Genomic DNA, 19,468 nt, shown 5'->3' on the forward strand with positions numbered 1-19,468 from the left:
GAATTCAATTCACTGCTTTGTTTTGTTTCATATACAAAACAGTATGTTCAAAAAAAGAACATAAAGAATACATTCAGAGGTTAGTGGTGAACCTCAAGTTTTCACACCCTTCCAAATGTAAAGCCAAACAGAACACTGTAGAATGTTTCTTATTCACTGAAAAATGAGGCCCAAATAATTAATTATAAAATGCTTGAATCTAATACAATAGCCAGCTTTTCTTTCAAATGTAAAGCTGTAAGCAGAAATCCAGAATTCAAAAGACACAGAACAAGGAAAAGACATTAAATCGATATATGATTCTAACATAAATATGTCAAAAGAAGAGGAGGGTATTCTGTGTGCAATATGCTTATGTGCTTAATTAATCACTGAATTGAAGTCTGTATTTTCATCCAAATAAATCTTTGTGGACAATATACCTAGAGTCATCCTGAAGAAATGGACCAACCAAAAATTCCAAATAATAAAAAAATATGGCACCAAAACCCTTCGATCCAAATATGTACACATACTGAGCAAATACTACAAATGAATCCCCCTCCACATCCTGTTTAAAAAAAAAAAAAAAAAAAAAGAATCGCTTGTCAGAGCTTGAGAAAGTGCAGTTTTATTTGACATTTCAATAAGTGGAACACAGCATTACAAATCCATCTAACTTTACTGAAACAATTATTGAAATTCGTACCTTCAGGCCATGTATGTTCCGTTCCCCAGGAGGCTTGCAGGCTGAAACAGTAATTGACTAAATTGTAGAACACATCAGGGCCATTTACAAATTTGCTCAAAATGAATCGTTTAAAAAGAAATGAGGGTGACACCAAAATTAGCAGAGAGAAATGATTGAAAAGTGGCTCCCAAGACCCAAAGTGGGAATTATGAACCAGGGTTTTTAACTTGCAGGAGTGAGCATTTATAAATGCAAAGAGCTTTCTGACACCACCTCATATAAATTCCAATTTCTGCTTAAAACATATAAAAATCAAGTTAACTGAGCTAAAATGATTAGATTCCTTTCATAATTCAAATTTCTGCAATCTTTCCTCAACTCTATTACATTGTATATCTGCTATCACTTAAACTACTTTGAAAATAGCTAGGTTTGGGGGGAGAGGGGTAGGGAGAAAAGGGTCTTTTAATGCCAGAAAGATGGCTAGAGAATCTAAAATGGAATATTCAAGTTTGAATACCAGTTTGCACAGCAATAAGTAGTCAAATTTATTAAAATACAATGATAGCATTAATTTTACTTTTTTTTTTTTTCAAATTTTGACATCCTCTAGTATTTAAATCTAAAGATAAAGCAGTGCCAGTCAGGAAAAATAATATTAATTTCCGGACATCACCCTGAGTTACAGGGTAGTACTTTTCCAATTCAGCAAATGCTTCTTCATCAAATGTTAAAAATACAAGTGTGTCCTACCCATTTTATAGGCTGCTTCCATCTGAAAACTACAGTGCCCTACATATTGTATGTTAAAGGGCTGTCAATTTTGATTGATTGTTTGGGGAAGGATACATTTTATTTTTTTTCTCCTCTCCTCAATTCTTCGTCTGTTTCTGACAAAAAGAAAAGCAGTTTAATAATGAGAAGATGTGGATAATAAATACAGAGCGGTCTGAGCCACTTTAATTTTGCTTTAATTAGTTGTTGCTTTAATTTTGTATATTTTGAGTATATTCAAGTTTATTGTTATTTTCCTAGAAAATATATCTAAACCTTAATAAAGAACTTTTGTTTTTCCAAAAATACATTAAAATTAGATTCAAACTTCTTTCCATAAAATGGAAATTAAGTTTTTGAACAAAACAAAAGTCACATACATTTGATGCCTGGTCCTTGAGGGACCATTAAATACTTCCTAAGACAACACTTCACAGTATTTATACTTAAGTACCCAGTACGTTCCTGAACTTCATTTATTTTATTTTATTTTTTTAAAAGATGTATTTATTTATTTTTATTTGTGATAGACAGAGAGAGAGAAAGAGGCAGAGACACAGGAGGAGGGAGAAACAGGCTCCATGCCGGGAGCCCAATGTGGGACTCGATCCCGGGACTCCAGGATGGTGCCCTGGGCCAAAGGCGCAAAGATGCTCAACTGGCTGAGACACCCAGTGATCCCCTGAACTTCATTTAATAAGAAAGTGACTAACTAAGGAATTAGAGACAGGTATCAAGTCTTACTACCTCTTACCTTAAAACATCTGCCTCTTTACTCAATTGGCTTCTCAAACCTTTATGACTGGAAATCTAAACAGTATTCAAAAAAAAACCCACTAACCTCGCATTTCCTAAAGTTATGCAGTTAAAAGTTACATAAAACTAGTAATTTTTCATACTTATTAATATGTAACGTATCTTTTAACTACAGAGAGCACAGCCATGAGCTGGGAGTTACCATACAAGGCAAGTGTAATCTTATTTGGAATGAGAACACCTGATGTTAGAACAAAATTGTCTTCTCTGCTCTTTCTCACTAGTTCACTCTAGAAATTCTTTTTAGCATAGGGCCTGACCAAAGAAACTAAGGTCTGGGAGCCTCTGACCAAACATGTATTAACCCAGGTAATCTACCCAATATGTCTATATCCTTGTATAAGTTTGTATTAATCTCATTTATAAAATATAGGTAAATAAGCAAAGAGCAAGACTACAGAAAACTAAAATCAGTTTTACAGAGGTGCCTGGGTGGCTCAGTCAGTTGAGCATCTGACTCTTGATTTCTGCTCAGGTCATGATCTCAGGGTTGTAAGATGGAGACCTGCGTTGGGCTCCACACTCAGCCGGGAATCTGCTTCTCTCCCTCTCCCTCTCCCTCTGCCTCTACCCCTTCTCCCTTGCTTGTGCTGGCTTGCTCTCTCTGTCTCCAATAAATAAAATTTTTTGAAAAAAATTTTTAAAAATGAATAAATAAATAAAATAAAAATGGATGTTATGCAATAACATCCAAGAAACCACAGAGACAGGGAGACTGAGTCTCATATTTTAAAAAATTCAAATCTGGCTTGAAAGAACTTTATTTAATGATTTATTGGAGCCTAACAGGTCTGTGTTAGGACTACATGTGATGATCACATCTCACGTACTGTCTTAAGTATCTTCTCCCTATAATACTGTTCTCTATACTCCTACCAACCCCCCTCCAGACTATCCCCATCACATTCCATGAATATTTTCATTTATATGCCCTTCCATTTTAAGCAAATTATAATTTGAACAAAATTCTTACTCAAAGAATATTGAGAATAACTTACTCTAACCACTTATGGGCTGCTATGTACTCTGAAGTTACTTAACCTCTCTGAACCTGCATATTCTCATCTATACATGGAATCGATAATGCTTAATAGGCAGAAATGTCAAGAGAATGAGAAATGATAACATTTAAAGCAATATTAGTGCCTACAGAGCAGATGTCTAAAAACAGTTGTTAACACCATGAGAGGCAGCACAATGGTGTAGACAAGAAGACTGCCAAGGACTGGTAGCACAAAATAAAAGAAAAAAAACGAAACTTAGATTTTGGATGAAGAGAACTAAATCTTGGGGGGATGGGGGCTGTTACCACAAAGACCCACAGCATCAGAACTTTCCAGGTCACCGTACTAGAGTTTGCTACAACAACAGTGATAAAGTCAAGTAGGGAAACAGTGAATGGAAATTTTCAGCAGGTAAAAAAAGTATTCTTTGTGGAGAAATAATTTTGAAACTTGCCCAAATTCTCCCGTCACAGAAGATAACAAGAAATGATCTGCATCCCTTGTTACTGGCCTATGCACAGAAATGGCAACATCTGCTTTTCTTTTTTTTTTTTTTTTTTTTTTTTTTTTTTTTTTTTTAATTTTTTATTTATTTATGATAGTCACAGAGAGAGAGAGAGAGGCAGAGACACAGGCGGAGGGAGAAGCAGGCTCCATGCACCGGGAGCCCGACGTGGGACTCGATCCCGGGTCTCCAGGATCGCGCCCTGGGCCAAAGGCAGGCGCCAAACCACTGCGCCACCCAGGGATCCCCAACATCTGCTTTTCTTTCTGCTTTTTCTATTTTAGTTTTCAGTCTTGAGATACAACAGAAGTGGATTAATCATAATTTTTGTTTCAGTCACACTATCAATAGCTCAATTTCATTTACTCACTTAGCTCTTTAATACATTATTATTAATAATGTACGAAGTACTCCCAATCCCACTGCCCACCTTCATGCTACAAAGGTATAACTCTTGAACCCAGACCTTCCTGTGGGCTGGCTGAGTCGGCTGCCTTTGGAGACTTGATCGGTGTAAATAAGAGTCTACTGGTTAATTGAGCCACTCAACTTCAGAGAGTTACAGGTAATGAAAGTCTAGAATGTTTAATTGAAAAACCCGTATCATGATTATTTGTACAGTATCAGTTAACAAAGATAAGCTTAACTTTTAATGATTTCAATTAAGTTACTTCTAAAAAAGTTACAGCATTTCCTTATCTGCTCCATCAATTAGAAAATATTAATTCCAAGTAGGGCAAAGTATAGTGGGGGAAAGACTTGATGATTTATATTAAGTGGTTAATTAAACTGTTCTTTTTTCCTATTCTTCAAATTTTGAGGGAACATTTATATTACAGCTGATCAATTGTATCTGATACAATGCTAGTTCTACCAATCTAAATTGGAAAAGGAATATTATTTGACTAGGTGATTCACCAATGCTTACCCTCATCAGCTAATATTTTTGGAAACATAACAATTAAATTCCCATTTATGAAGATTTTTCTGTTATCTGGAAAATGCCATCCCCCAAAACCAAGCACCAAACATTATAAATTCTCTCCTAAAAACCTGCAGTAAAGCTTCACTTCTGTACCAGCTGAAAGCTTTCTCCTCAACAGCAGCTTTGGCTACCATCATGAGCCACAATTTATAAATATCTGAAATTAAAGTCATTCATTTGCTTTGGTTTAGAAACCATGTGGACCCCCAAAGAGTTCTTTAAGCGAATGTAAGTATGTACTTCAAAAACAAAAAACAATCTAGTTAGTTTAATTTACTCTAGTAAATTAGATATTTTATCTGCCATAACTATAATACAGCCTGCAATCCCCACGATAATGAATACTTCTTTGTTTTTTCAAATTAAGAGCTAAACATCATGTTATGTGCATTTAAACCTTTGGAAAACATAACTGTTGATGAAACAGTTTACTGAAATAATCATTGTTGATTAGAATTTGTTCAACATTACCTCTTGGAAATATCTGCAGAGGCTCTATTAACTGTCCATTTACTTGCTGTTCCATTACTGTGGAATAATACTGCAAAGAGATTATAGAAAGAGATTACTCAGTAATGTATGAATACTGGAACAGACACTTATGGGTTGTTTAATTCATAGTACTTTTGTAAATTGCTGGTATATACATATCAGCCTCAAGAATACTTTTTCCTATTTGCACATAAAAATGGCTATAATGAATATTCAGGATTGAAAGTCCAGTATAATGTTATCCTCCACACTGTCATTTATCTTTAAAAGTAAAAATGTTGATTAAGAATTTAGCATTTAATCTCTAGAAATATTTTGAAAATGACAGGTATCAAAAATGACACAAAGCTTTTTAGGGGAAATCTCTCAAATTGCCTCTTGTTCTTTTCTCTGGGTTTTGCAAAGCAAAATGAAGACACTTCACATTTAGCTCGGACCTATGTGCCAGATAGTAGATCAAACATTACACATATTTGTGTATAAAGGGTACAGATAATGGAAATCTAAACCATAGAAACTGTGCTCAAGCAAACAAGACATGATTCATCCAAACATGACAGGATTAATATGATAAAAAGCTCAGTTTTAAGAAAACATCTTTTATGCTTCACTTTTATAAATAGTATAAAGTCTATCTGTAAATAGTATAGAGTACATTTCACTTTAAAATTCTGGGCACCAAAAATAAAGTTCCAAATGAAAAAGCTTTCATACTCCTTCATAAACACAAATTCAATCACCAGGTTGTATTACGGTCTGATACCTGTTTTTCCTTAATTTGCTAATTGGTGAATATATGTCCGCCTAACCTAGAGATGGCTTCTGTGCCCTCACTTCTTTTAACATTTGGCAAACGACAAAGTGATGCTCATGGCGGAAAAATATCAACAACAGAAACCACCGATTTTGTGTTTTGAGGGGTTGTCACACACAGAGCAGATCTCTCCTTTTAACTCTTGCTGTATCTAATTTAAAACAGACACATATTATGTAACTGCCACTTTTTTGGAAATTCTTCCTTGATAATCATTACTTGCTGACTTTCCTAAGAAGTCTTTTTTAGAAGATACAGACATACATCTTCCTAATGCTTTTATGCATATTGCAAACTCAAGGTTTTTGTTTTTGTTTTTAGAAATAAAGGGGAGCTATGTAATTCTACATCATCTTGGGAATCACAAGTTAACAATCTAAGGCCCTTTGTCCTAAGAACAGATAAAGTGGATTTCTGATAGCTATGGACTGATACAAGTGTACCTTGCTCTCCAAGGGCTTCCAAACTGTAAAGGACGCCGATCCTCTCCTTCTATGGACGTAACAGCCTATATGCATACGGCATAAACATGTGTGACATACACTCTGGAATACATACTAAGCTGAATGTCTTTCAGGAGACTATATTCCTTAAAATCTCAGAAATATACCGCTCGCCATTACTCAAACAGTGATGACAAGTAAATGAAATATCCATCATGTAAGCTGTCAACCTTTTGGGACGGCAATAACTGTTAACAAGTAGTCTGGAAAAATTGTCCGAAAATGACTTGTCCTCAGCACACAAGTATTCGAGGTTTCCATGGAAAATTAAGATGCCAGTGGCTATTTGGAACATTGCTCAGGTATCCTTTTTAATGGGAAATTTGCTGGTTATTGATCCACAGCATGTACCCCCCTGGTTCTGGAAGGCTGCAAGCAACTTTCCAATCAGTGGCTGTCAAAAACATTACTGCCTTCTTATACTGATACAAGACAACAGCAGTGGTGCTGTTCTCCTATAGTTAATGCTTTTCTTTAATTAACTGCTATGTACAATAGGTACTACTTCACCACCGTCCTAGAAATCAAAACAAATAAAATATCCTTATGCTTTATCTAACAAATTAATTACAGGGTTGTCTGAAACTGGAGCTTGGGGTCAAGTTTGAAAACAAATAACCTCAAATGTAAAGGGTCAGAACAGGTGCAATGCATTTTTTTCCTACTATAAAACCTTGCATGCATGAAATTGACCTGTTTTCCAACTTTATTTATTTACTTCACAAAATAAATAAATAAATATGGTTTCCTTTTCATTTCAGATCTGTGCCAAATCAACTGGCAAACTATATATGCTTTTATAATCATTGTACAAAATTTTTAGCCATCTATAACCATCTCTTTATGCTACAATTAACAGTCACAATAATGATATTGTGTGCACTTGCCAGTATTTCTAAAGCAAGCAGTTGCATTTGTTTTTTGTTTTCTATAATACTTCCAAATCCAAGAGACATTTTTTTTTCCCCACTGAAATACTGGGTTTCATCTCTGTATTAACAGAGACTCTTGTGATCCATACAGCAAAGACATCATCAGAAAGACACTGGTAATTAAACCCATGGTCTGGGTCCACTGTAGGCAACTGAGTCTGAAGAGTAGGCCATGTGAGGACTGGATGGCTGCCAATGAGGCCCCAAGCCCAAGAGCTCAGGCTGCTGCATATGTAGCTTTTTTTAAGGAATAAGGATACAGCGTGGGGCCATGCATACCTACTGGCACAGAGCAATCCTTGCAGGCCGTGGGCCTGTGTCATCCAGTAAGACAAGCAAGGCACTTGGGGGAATTAGAAGACCGCAGTGTAGGAATCTGAGTACTGGTCATTCCCCAGCACATGAGCTCTGCGAAGAAACACTGGCTGTGCCACATGGCTAGAGGAGTGCCATGTGACTCACCTGAGGGAAAGAGGCTAGTCCCAAAGCTACAGAGCAAGCTCTTTCTAGATCTGGGTAGTCTCTTAGTTTTTAGAAATCTCCTTTTATTTATTTATTTTTAAGATTTTATTTATTTATTCATGAGAGATACAGAGAGAGAGAGAAGCAGAGACACAGGCAGAGGGAGAAGCAGGCTCCATGCAGGGAGCCTGATGTGGGACTCAATCCTGGGTCTCCAGGATCACACCCTAGGCCGAAGGCAGGTGCTAAACGGCTGAGCCACCTAGGGATCCCCGACAATCTCCTTTTAAAGAGAGTTTTTCCAATTTTGTTCTACATAGTGATAAAATAAGCAATAATGACTTCCACTAGCCCAAAACAAACTGAAGAAAACAAACAAAAACCTCAATCTTGTGCACCAAGGTATTTAATATGGCTTGGACAGAAAAGTGACCAAGTGACCTTTTCTTTAAAAAAGATTTATTTATTTACTCATGAGAGACAGAGAGAGAGAGAGAGAGAGAGAGAGAGAGGCAGAGACACAGGCAGAGGGAGAAGCAGGCTCCATGCAGGGAGCCCAATGTGGGACTCGATCCTGAGACTCCAGGACCATGCCCTGGGTTGAAGGCAGGCACCAAACTGCTAAGCCACCCAGGGATCCCCTCAAGTGACCATTATAATAACATTAATGGGGCCATAATTGGAAGCTAATCAAATAATATCCCAAATGCAATCTCTATAATTCTATCCTGGCTTTTATTATTCCTGACACAGAGCCCTGCACGTAGTAGGTGTTCAATAAATATTTAGTGACTGAAAGGGGGCCAATTCTGATTCTGCTATCTACAACGCAGCCAGGCATTGAACCTCACTGAGCCCTAGTTTCCTCCAAATGAGAGTAAATCTAGCTAGTCTATTACATTTTGAGTTGCCATGAAATCGACCTGCAGCAAAGGTGTTTGCAATGGCACTCCATAAACTATGATGCATTACCGGAGGTTGAGAAATTAAAAAGTTAACTCCTTACCACTAAAACAACAGCACTTTCTGAACAGAAGCGTTCCCACATTTAAAAATACAAAAATAATTAGGTACAAAGAGTAGAAAATACTGTGCTCAGACTGAATACATCAGCAGCAGTCATAAAATGTGTTTTCCGCTACTATTCCTGGCAGGATCTGTTACATGCAGTAATTGCAGCAATAATCAATAAGCTAACTGAGTAAAAGATTAATCAGTTTTGTGATTGCTAATGGAATCTTCAGTACCAGACTCAGATTAGTTTCAGAGTCCCTCTGAGATGCTCTTCAAAATCCTTAAACAATTTTAATAAGGATGTGACAAAGTTTAGCACAGTTATCCAAAAATCTAATTAATTTGAAACAGAGGGCCAGATTCAACGAGGGGATAGGAAGTACAATTCTTGGCTTGTTTTGTTTGCAAGTTTATGAAACAGTGTTCCTATTTGTTATGAACCTAATTCTAATTCTAACAGCACAATTCAATCAATAATTACAACATTTTTTTTTCTTCATGGAAATCTGCCATATAAAAAAACTCAAATTCCAAAACAGTACAGTTTAATTTTACAAGGCGCAAGTTCTCTATTAAAAGAGAAAGAAAAGACACACACACACACACACACACACACACACACACACACACACAAAACCACTTACTGACTACCTACTGTGTACTTGGCTCAATACTAGCTATTTATGTTTATTCATTTAATTTCTCACAACCCTATCCTATTCTGTGAGTATCATTCACAGATGAAGCAAAGAGGTTATCAGTGAACAAAAAAAACTAGTGCATGTACTCAGAAACATAAAATGTATGTTACTATTTAAGAATCTAAAGGCAATTCCTCTTATTTCTCATATCTCAAAACATTTAAATAAACCAGGCTACTGGGCAGACTGCTGAGCTGGTAGGGACCATGGCTTCTTTGGTCATACCCTATACCAGTGGGTCATACTGCCAATTTTTCAAAGACTAGGGACACATGGCACCACATTGACAGGTGACCTCTCCCTCCTTCTTCAGCACCTCCGTCTGGTTTACCTCCTCTCCCTTTGACCACTCTACTCAGTTTCCTGTATGTGGTTCTTTTCTCACCTCTCCTTTAAATGCTGGAGCTCCCCATGGTTTTTCATCAACCTTCTCTTCTTATTTTATACTCTCCTTGAGTTAACTTCAGCCACTTCAAAGGTTTCAATTACCAGAGGAGTCATTGAGACTAATTAGGAGCTGATGAATCACAAATCTTTATTTCCAGCCCAGATTTCTCTCCTAAGATTCGGAACATACCCAACTGGTTATCCAGGGGCCCCTCAAATTCAACAAGTCTCTACCTCTCACACCCCTCCCTCATGCCCTAGACGCATCTTCCACCACCTGGGCTCACTGTCTCAGTGAATGACATGACAATGACCTACTTTCCTAAGCCAGATAGCTGGGAGGAAGCCAGACCATCTCTCTATCCTTCCTTCCCACACTCAATCAATCACCAGTTTTATTAATTCTGCATCTTTCCAGTTTCTCAATTCCTTTGAGCTAGGGCGCTCCATGATCTAGTCCACCTTCCTTTCCAATATCGTCTCATACCCCCCCCCACCTCCCTGTGGAGGTGATTCATACCACAACTGAATCAACGGTAGCTCCTCCTGAATGCACCAGTTGTCCTTACGCCTGAGCTTTGACACACTGTTCTCCCGGTCCAAAACATCCTTCCTTGTCCCTTTGTCCTACCTTACTCCATCTGGATGCTACCCTCTTCAGGAAGCCTTCCCTGTGCCCAAAGCTACATCAGGTGCTCCTTCTTTTGCTCACACAGCACCTAATGCTTAAGCATATTATGGCATTTATCATTCTGCCTGGTAATTATGAGTTTTCCTATCCTCCCACGCTGAACACTGATGGCTTTTTTGTTACTCTCCCTGAGTGGACCATGGGCTCCTTGAAGGAATGAACTATATGTTCACTATACCAGCGCCACTAAGCACAGCACTTGACCACATAGTTACTAGTTCATAAATATTTAACTATATAAAACTGCCTGTACAAATAAGTGAACACATCAGTACATGAGTGATCTCAGGTCCTAGTTCTGCATTTATTAGCTGTGTGACCTAGAGAAAGGCATGTAGTTTGTGCCTCAGTAGCCTCAGCTATAAAAATGAGGAATATGGGGGCCTCCGGGTGGCTCAGTCAGTTAAGCATCTGACTCTTGATTTCAGTTCAGATCTTGATCTCAGGGTTGCGAGTTCAAGCCCCACAATGGGTTCCACACTGGGCATGGAGCCTACTTTAAAAAAAAAAAAAAAAAGGGAAAATAACCTGCCTTGCTTACCTAAGGTATTAAGAAAATCAAAGGAGCTAGTATATGGGAAATTTTCTATAAAGCACTTGAAAAAAATCTTGAAATAGGGCATAGGGTTATGAATCACCCATTTCCAAGCAATAGGACATAGAAGAAAAGAGTTCATAACAGTAGAGACCAAATACAGAGGTAGAAGAATTTAACTGTTTATCAAGGCTGGGTTAGTACTCCCTCCCTTTCCCTCAATTACTATTGTACTGCAAACAATAAAATAATTAAATGGGTATTATAAAGAATATTGTCTATATTTCTTCTGGAAGTTCATCAAGGCCAGGAGCCCTGTCTTGTGTATTTTATTATCTTGTATGGCAGAGGTATTAAACTGGAGTCTATATGGGCCTTAGGAGAGCCTTCAAAACCTGAAATTATATGTGAAACACTACATTGTGTGAATTTTCTGGGAAAAGAACAAACACCTTTCTTCAAATTTTCAAAAAGGCCTGCACCCCTAAAAACCTAAGAAATCACTGCTGTACAGTGCCCAGCACTGTGCCTTGCACATAACAGTGCTCTACAAATATTTAAGGGAAGGAGGCAGGTAAGAGATAAGAGACATGGCAACTACTCTCGTTGCTTCTAACTTAACTCTGACAAGTCTTACATACCAAATCAGGTTTATTTATGTTTGTTCTATACACATAGCAAGACAGTTTCCTAAACCTCTCTTTAACGTGCCTTCTAAAGACTTTTCAACTTCTAAAGAATAAGCATGCTGGTTTTTTCCTACTAATGATAAAATTTTCAAATTCCTGTTCAGTCAATACTGCAAGCATACTCCATTTTAAGAAGCCCAGTCAGTAATTACAGTAATAATCAATAAGCTAACCAACTATTTGCAGTCCATAGTTAATTTATTAGTTTTTCTAGTGAAGAGCCCAACAATCTGAACTCTGTTAAATGGCTACAATTCCAATTAGAACATTACTTAGTGTGTCCTCAGCTATAGTTTCTTTTGGTTATTTCTTATATTTTACATTGAGAGGCTTTCCTTCTATGACACGGACCTCTTAGGAAGCACACAACTGCTCCAATAGTGAGAAATAACATATAAAAGCAAAGCTATCTTGAATATCAAATTAATAACTGATTTACCTGGTTTCAGATCTCCCCACTTCTCAATAATTCCCTGCCCCTGCCCTGAGGCACTACAATGTGTACATGCTCTTCCCTGAGTGTTTCTAGACTAAAGATCCATGTATAGTCATGGACTGATTAGATAATGAGAAAGAAAAATCACAGTGAAAAGTCTTCCAGTGAAAAGGTCAACAGGGAACCACCCTGGGGCCTGCTTATAAGCTAATGTTATTGGATAGATGTATTTATTAATGATTTGGAAGTGAAAAAGACAATAAGTTGGCCACACTTAATGATAACACTATTTGTTTTGGATAGTAAGACCATAAAGGGCATTAGGGAGCTCCAGAGGGCCTTAACAGAGGTGTGGGCAGCCAGTGGCTGATGAACTTCAACTTGGCTAAGTCTAAGGTAATGTATGTTGGCAGAAGGAGTTCAAATTTGTATTCAGCAATGCTTCCGAAATGCAGAGGATCCTCTTGGCTGAAGCTTTCAGAGTCATCACCATGGTTGGCTGGGGGCAGTGTCTATACTGCCCCTTCCTCTGATATCTAGGCTGCAGCAATTCTATTACATTTCTTAAGGAGAAGTTTAAATGCAGTAGTTCCCCCCTTTCCCGTAGTTTCACTTTCCATGGCTTAGTTATCTGTGGTCAAAGGCAGTCTGGAAACAAACGACCCTCTTTTAGATATGTCATCAGGTCAATAGCAGCATAACACTAGGTTCACAATGCCTATGTCATTCACTTCACTTCATCTCATATAGGCATTTTATCAGCTCCCAGAATCACCAGAAGGGTGAGTGTAGTACAAGAAGGTATTTTGAAAGAGAGACCACATTCACTTCAGTATATGGCTATAATTGTTCTATCTTATTATTAGTTATTGTTGTTAATCACGTGCTGTGCCTAATTTATAAATGAGACTTTACCACAGGTGTGCATGTAGAGGAAACCATGCAGTATACATAGAGCTTGGTACTATCCATGGTTGCAGGTATGCACTGGAGGGGATCCTGGAACTCATCCCCCACAGGAAAGGGAGGACTGCTACAGTAACTCCAAGTAATCTGCCACTTAAATAAAATAGGACCATCAGGCCATGCAGAGAGCAGGTCAAATGTGACATTCCCTTACACTTTATTTAGCCATTTCCAATAGTGCTTGATAAAGATCCAGCCTACTGCTCAACTTCTACTAAGAAATGAATAAATAAGGGCAGCTAGGTGGCTCAGTCGGTTAAGTGTCTGCCTTCGGCTCAGGTCATGATCTCAGGGTCCGGGAATCAAGCTCCACATCAGGCTCCACACTTAGTGGGGGTCTGCTTCTCCCTCTCCCCTTCCACCCACTTGTGTATACACTCTTTCTCTCTCTCTCTCAAATAAAATCTTTTTTAAAAAGTGAAGAAATAAAAATAGCAGTGAGGAATGAGTAAAGAACATATAAGTAAGGGAGAAACATATATTAAGAAAAAAGCAACTTGTTTTGAAATTTTCTATTACTTCAGTTTATACCTTTCTGGACATATTTCCCTGGTTGATAATTTACTGAATTTCTCTAACTTTACTGTATTGTAGTATATTTACATTCACTTTTCAAATATATGTAGAAAATACCCCTCTCATTTCTGGTAAGACTGCCCCTAAGAGAATAGAGGCTCATTAAGAGCTGCCAACAAGGGCCTAACAACCTGGTTATGCCCCACAGCAATCCTACTGCAAGAGGTCCATCATTTCCCTGCAGCCCACATCTCCCCTGAAGACAAGCTCCTAGTCATAGCCCCTATGGGGCTCACATGGGTATCACATGGCTCTACTGCCTCATGCCAACTGCCTTAACATGGGACCCCAGGGGAACCAGCCTACAGGCTACACTGAGCCCTCCACAGAGATTGAGCTGAACTGGAAGCACAACCATGTTAATGACAAAAACCTGGGGAACCCTGGATGGCGCAGCGGTTTAGCACCTGCCTTTGGCCCAGGGCGTGATCCTGGAGACCCGGGGTTCGAGTCCCACGTCGGGCTCCCGGTGCATGGAGCCTGCTTCTCCCTCTCCCTCTGCCTATGACTCTGCCTCTCTCTCTCTCTCTCTCTCTCTCTCTCTCTCTCTCTCTCTCTCTCTCTCTGTGTGACTATCATAAATAAATAAAAATTAAAACAAATAAAAAATAAACTAAAAAATCTGGTGGTCCAAAGCACCCCAGAATGCCCCACTATCACCCTGCCTGAGGACTGCTGTGCCTGTCTTCTCCTTTGCTTCCATGAACCACAAAATAAACCCCTTGTTCTGATGCAAGTTTCAGTATGCTTCTGCTCCTTGCAAGCAAAGACGCCCCACAATATTTCACAAAAGGGGTAAATAAGAGGCTACCACATTTTTGTCACTATTTCATGGGCATACAAGTGTCCCAGGCAACAAAGAGAAGGGAGTTAAAATAATGTGCCTCTGAAAAAAAAGTTTTATTCTTTGACTAGGATTAAAAAAAAAAAAAAACTTTACTTACAGCTTAGAGCATGTGATTATTTGAGTAAAAAAAAAAAATAGTAATTTCCAAAACTATTTTCGTATTTCATTCATTTACCTCTCTTTGTCCCACTTCTCCACCCTGCCAGGAGAATATGCTGCAGTATCAACTGTTCAGGTGAACCACACTGAGCTGATTTTGCCACATACAAAGGAAGTTCAAAGTTGAACCTATTTAAGATGGAGCACCATGCGGAAAATGAGCTTCCAACCTCTTACTCTTTGAAGAAAACTACTTAATAGCAAAAGGCCCTGGTGCTGTTAAATGTTCAACTCCTAAGTGGGCAACAAATTCTGTGGTAAAATGCAGCCTTGTGAATAAGGACAAAATCTTGACAATTTCAAAACCCAGGGCACTCATTCAGGTAAGCACCTGACCCTTGATTTTGGCTCAGATCATGATCTCAGGGTCCTGAGATCTGGCCCTGCATCAGGCCCCATGCTCAGTGCAGATTCTCTCCGTCCCCCTCTGCCTCTCCCCTCGCCTTGCTTACACACACTTTGTCTCTCAAATAAATAAATAAAATATTTAAAATTTTAAAAACCCACAAAGTATTTTTTTTCATTCTTATTCAAACTCAAGTACACTAACATTCTAATAAATAGCATTCTTATTTGAAATCAGGAAAAAAGTAGTATTTGCAAAGCTTCCTCAGCAGGACCTCAATAGATGCCAAAACAAAAACATCATTTCAAACCACCAGAAGTAAATAGACTGGGAGTCAAAATGTGGGACCTTATCCAGGCCTTCCCATTCATCGGCAATGAGACCTCCAACTAAATCTGCCCTCTGAGAGCCTCAGTTTCCTTATCTATAAAATGAAACAGCTGGACAAGACTTCTAAGGCTCCCTACTGACTCTACTTGAGTAACTGTATGATTTTAGAGGCAATCTCCAAGTTATGTATACTACGATAAAGCTAATCATATCCCAATTTACAAGGTGCTACAGAGGTCAAGGAGTATCTTTCCTCATTGTACCCAACATGTAAAAAGGTACACTATGGTCAAGTATACCAAAGGGAATACTTATACTCCACTAAAATGCAAGGTCTCTGCCATAATGGGAGGCATTACAGTTAAACTCATCCCATACTCTTCTGGCAACATGGAAAAATGTTATAAAGGCAGAGAATGGGCAAAATGAAGAAAATTATTCTTGTTAATACTGTACTACACTCACACAAGCCTCTCAGTATCGAGAGAACCAGGTGTAATAAATCCTGTACTAGACACACGATTTAGCAGAAACAAATATGAATCCATTTACAAAAGCAAAATGTACTGCTGAGTTTCTTAATGAAAGGTCACCCAAAAGCCGAGGTTAACATTAAAATAACCCCTCCTATAACTGGGTCCCAGTGATAGATAAAGCTTGTGATGAATCAATAAACAAGGCCCGGTACTATTGTTTGGTGCTGAAAGGAAATGAAGCCAGCACTGCCAGACAACAAATACAGAAAGATGGAAGGAGAAAAACAACATTGTATCTTTAATCTTTCTGGAAAATGAGAGGGGGAAACAAGAACATCAACAAAAATGTAAACTATATTAAGGGAATATTTAACAGAGTCCTTTAAATAATTAGCAACGATCAGGTATTTAGTTTTCAGAATATGTAAGTTGGGTGTACTTTTTTTTTTCCTAATAAAGCATTTCAGATTCTAATTAAAAAAATACTTTATGGAAGAATTAAAAAGATACAATAGTGTCAGAGGAAAAGCCATGATCCCAGAAGTGGAATATTGTAGCAACATAACTTACAAGAAACTACGCTATAAAAACAGATTGTTGATTAACACAAACTCATAACAAAACGCAGAGAGCGATCACAATGGTGCTGTAATAACACTTGGCTGCTGGATTCTCTCAATACATTAAATATCTCCTTGGAGACCAAATTACTTTACATTTTCTTAAAAGACAATTTATTATAGCTTTGTTTTCTTCTCATTATCTCTTAAAAATATATCTAATGAAGAAAAGAATACAACTTCTAAATAACTTACATAAAACGGTACTAATGTGTGACAACAGACTTTGGTTTAATATGTTGGTTATTATTTAACAGCACATGACAACTTATTGTCATGACAAATCCTTACCACGATGTGATACTCCATTTGTAACATGTATCAAAAACCACTGTATGCCATTATTATGGCACACATAAAATTAACAGCCTAAGGCTGCTAGCAATTTAAATAATTGATAAGTTTTCAATTAAAAAGGCAACATTTTTAGGTCTAATATGAAAATCTATTTAAATTACTGATAAAAACTTATGCTTCTATTGGCCCAAAGCCAGAAAATGCTTGCATTCAAGGGGGAAAAAAGTAATTCTGCAAGTTGCAACTCAGATGTTGCAAATTTTCTTCTTAATTTTATGCAGACATCCCGGCTGTTTATTCATTTAACCTTTGTAATCAATAGAAAAGAATGATTAAGGGATTTCTGGTAAAAGTGTCTCTAGTTTTGCTTTCCCCATCTGGATTTTAAAGAAATAATAAGGGTACTACAAATTTATTAAATTTGACATGAAAAACTAAGCTGCTTTTTACAGTAAATACAGGATCACCTGTCAGCATCTCAATATCTTCCCTATTCCACCACCCACATCCTGGATTCAAAAAGTTTTCAGTCACAATGAACCTGAAAAATAAAGACTGTGCAGGTTTTCCATAACAGATCAGCAACTGAGGGCTATCAACCAAAGTCTATTGTGAGATTAGGTCCAAGTGGTTCTCCTTATAGCAAAAAACTGGAACCCAAAGGAATTTTAATCATAAGAACCAAGACAGGGATGCCTGGGTGGCTCAGTGGGTGAGTATCTGCTTTCGGCTCAGGGCGTGATCCCAGAGTCCAGGGATCAAGTTCCATATCAGGCTCCCTGTGAGGAACGTGCTTCTCCCTCTGCCTATGTCTCTGACTCTTTCTGTGTGTGTCTCTCATGAATGAATGAATAAAACCTTAAAAAAAAGAATCAAGACAGATCAAGGGCACCTGGGTGGTTCAGCCAGTTAAGCATCTGCCTTTGGCTCAGATCATGATCCCAGGATCTGGGGATAGAGCCCCACATGCCTCCCCACCCTCCCCACCCCCCACTCAGTGGGGAGTCTGCTTCTCCCTCTCCCTTTGGCTCCTCCTCCCCCACCCCACTCGTGCTCTCTCTTAAATAAATTTAATTAATTAAATTTTTAAAAAAGAACCAAAACAGATCAAAATGACAGGCAACCAATTTTATTTGTGCTTTTTGAGGAAATGATTCCCCTACTCTTTACTTTTTAAAAATGTTTATTCAGAGCCTGACTCTACATAAACAACACATATATGATGGGTAGGGCTATCTCAACAGATAAGAGGAAAAGGAAATCCATTTAGGCTTTAAATGACTTAAAGCTTGTTCTCTCAGGGATATTTTCATTTAAAAAGATTTTGCTCAAACATTCAGAATCAGAGGAGTGGAACATAAGTTAAAATCCTTTGGGGACTTCAGGTTCCCATGTATAAATATTTAAGTGAATTAATGAGAAAGCCTGACCTGATCAGTGAACCACAATGCTCGGACCACTGTCAATTCATAAAAAAGTCTTTACCATCCACTGCAAACTGATAAACAATATCAATTCACTATGTGGTAGATCTGAAACTAATATAACATTATATGTTGACTATACTTCAATTTTTAAAAATGAGGGGTAAAAAAGAATATAGTGAGTTTTACATAAAACTAAATTTACTCACTTTATCTTTTTTTTTATTTTTAAGTAGTTTCTACACCCAACATGGGGCTTGAACCCACAACCCAAGGTAAAAAGTCACACAATCCACTGACTGAGCCATCCAGATGCTCCTAAATCTACTCACTGTAATGGTCACCTTTACTTTTGAGATTATGTACTGTCCATCATTTTTTAATCTTTAAATGACTCTCACTGTTTTTCTCTGTTAGTAAAATAATGTTCAACAGTAGATAACTTTTATTATTTATTTATTTTATTAATGTGTCCATCTGGCAAAGTAAAATGTTACAATGCCTATGTCCTCCAATCTAAAATGAAAATTAATTAGTTCAAAAATTGATTAATTCATGAAATCTACATATCTGGGGATCAGTGAGCTAGATGATTTCTTTTCTTTTTTTTTTTTTTGATGATTTCTTTTCAAACTAAAAAGTGGCTCTATAGAAATCTCAGAAACTTATGAGTTTAAGGACAATTATATAACTCTTAATATTTTCCTATAACACAAAAATAAATGCTGCATTTGAGAAAGTAAGCATAAGTCATAAGGAATACATACTACAGATATCTCAACTAAGGTATTACATACACACAAATCATCCAGAATGTAATAATGACATAGAAAGCCCCCATACTACTGTGCAAAGAGGTGGATAAGAGAAAACAGCATAAAACACCTCTTACAGATCAGTTTTCACACAGGGAGAGGCTGAACATAAACTCCACATTCGCATTCATACTAGCCCTAAGACCTTGGGCATATGTCTTAGCCATGGCTTCCTCATCTGAAACATAGGGATGCTAATATC

At 37.7% G+C, this 19,468-nt stretch overlaps 1 protein-coding gene across 7 annotated transcripts in view; it reads right to left on the reverse strand.

The window, feature by feature from the left end:
* MAP2K5 (mitogen-activated protein kinase kinase 5) overlaps positions 1-19,468 on the reverse strand; it is a 259,087-nt gene that overhangs the window by 215,540 nt on the left and 24,079 nt on the right. For all 7 annotated transcript variants that reach the window (XM_041745524.1, XM_041745523.1, XM_041745522.1 and 4 more), the window contains 2 exons: positions 5,226-5,295; positions 689-729 (listed from right to left, as the gene is read on the reverse strand). In XM_041745524.1, coding sequence (XP_041601458.1) covers positions 689-729; positions 5,226-5,295 — 111 coding nt within the window. The remainder of the gene's footprint in view (positions 1-688; positions 730-5,225; positions 5,296-19,468) is intronic.

The sequence above is a fragment of the Vulpes lagopus genome, chromosome 2, assembly GCF_018345385.1.
Source record: "Vulpes lagopus strain Blue_001 chromosome 2, ASM1834538v1, whole genome shotgun sequence".
Lineage (NCBI taxonomy): Eukaryota > Metazoa > Chordata > Mammalia > Carnivora > Canidae > Vulpes > Vulpes lagopus.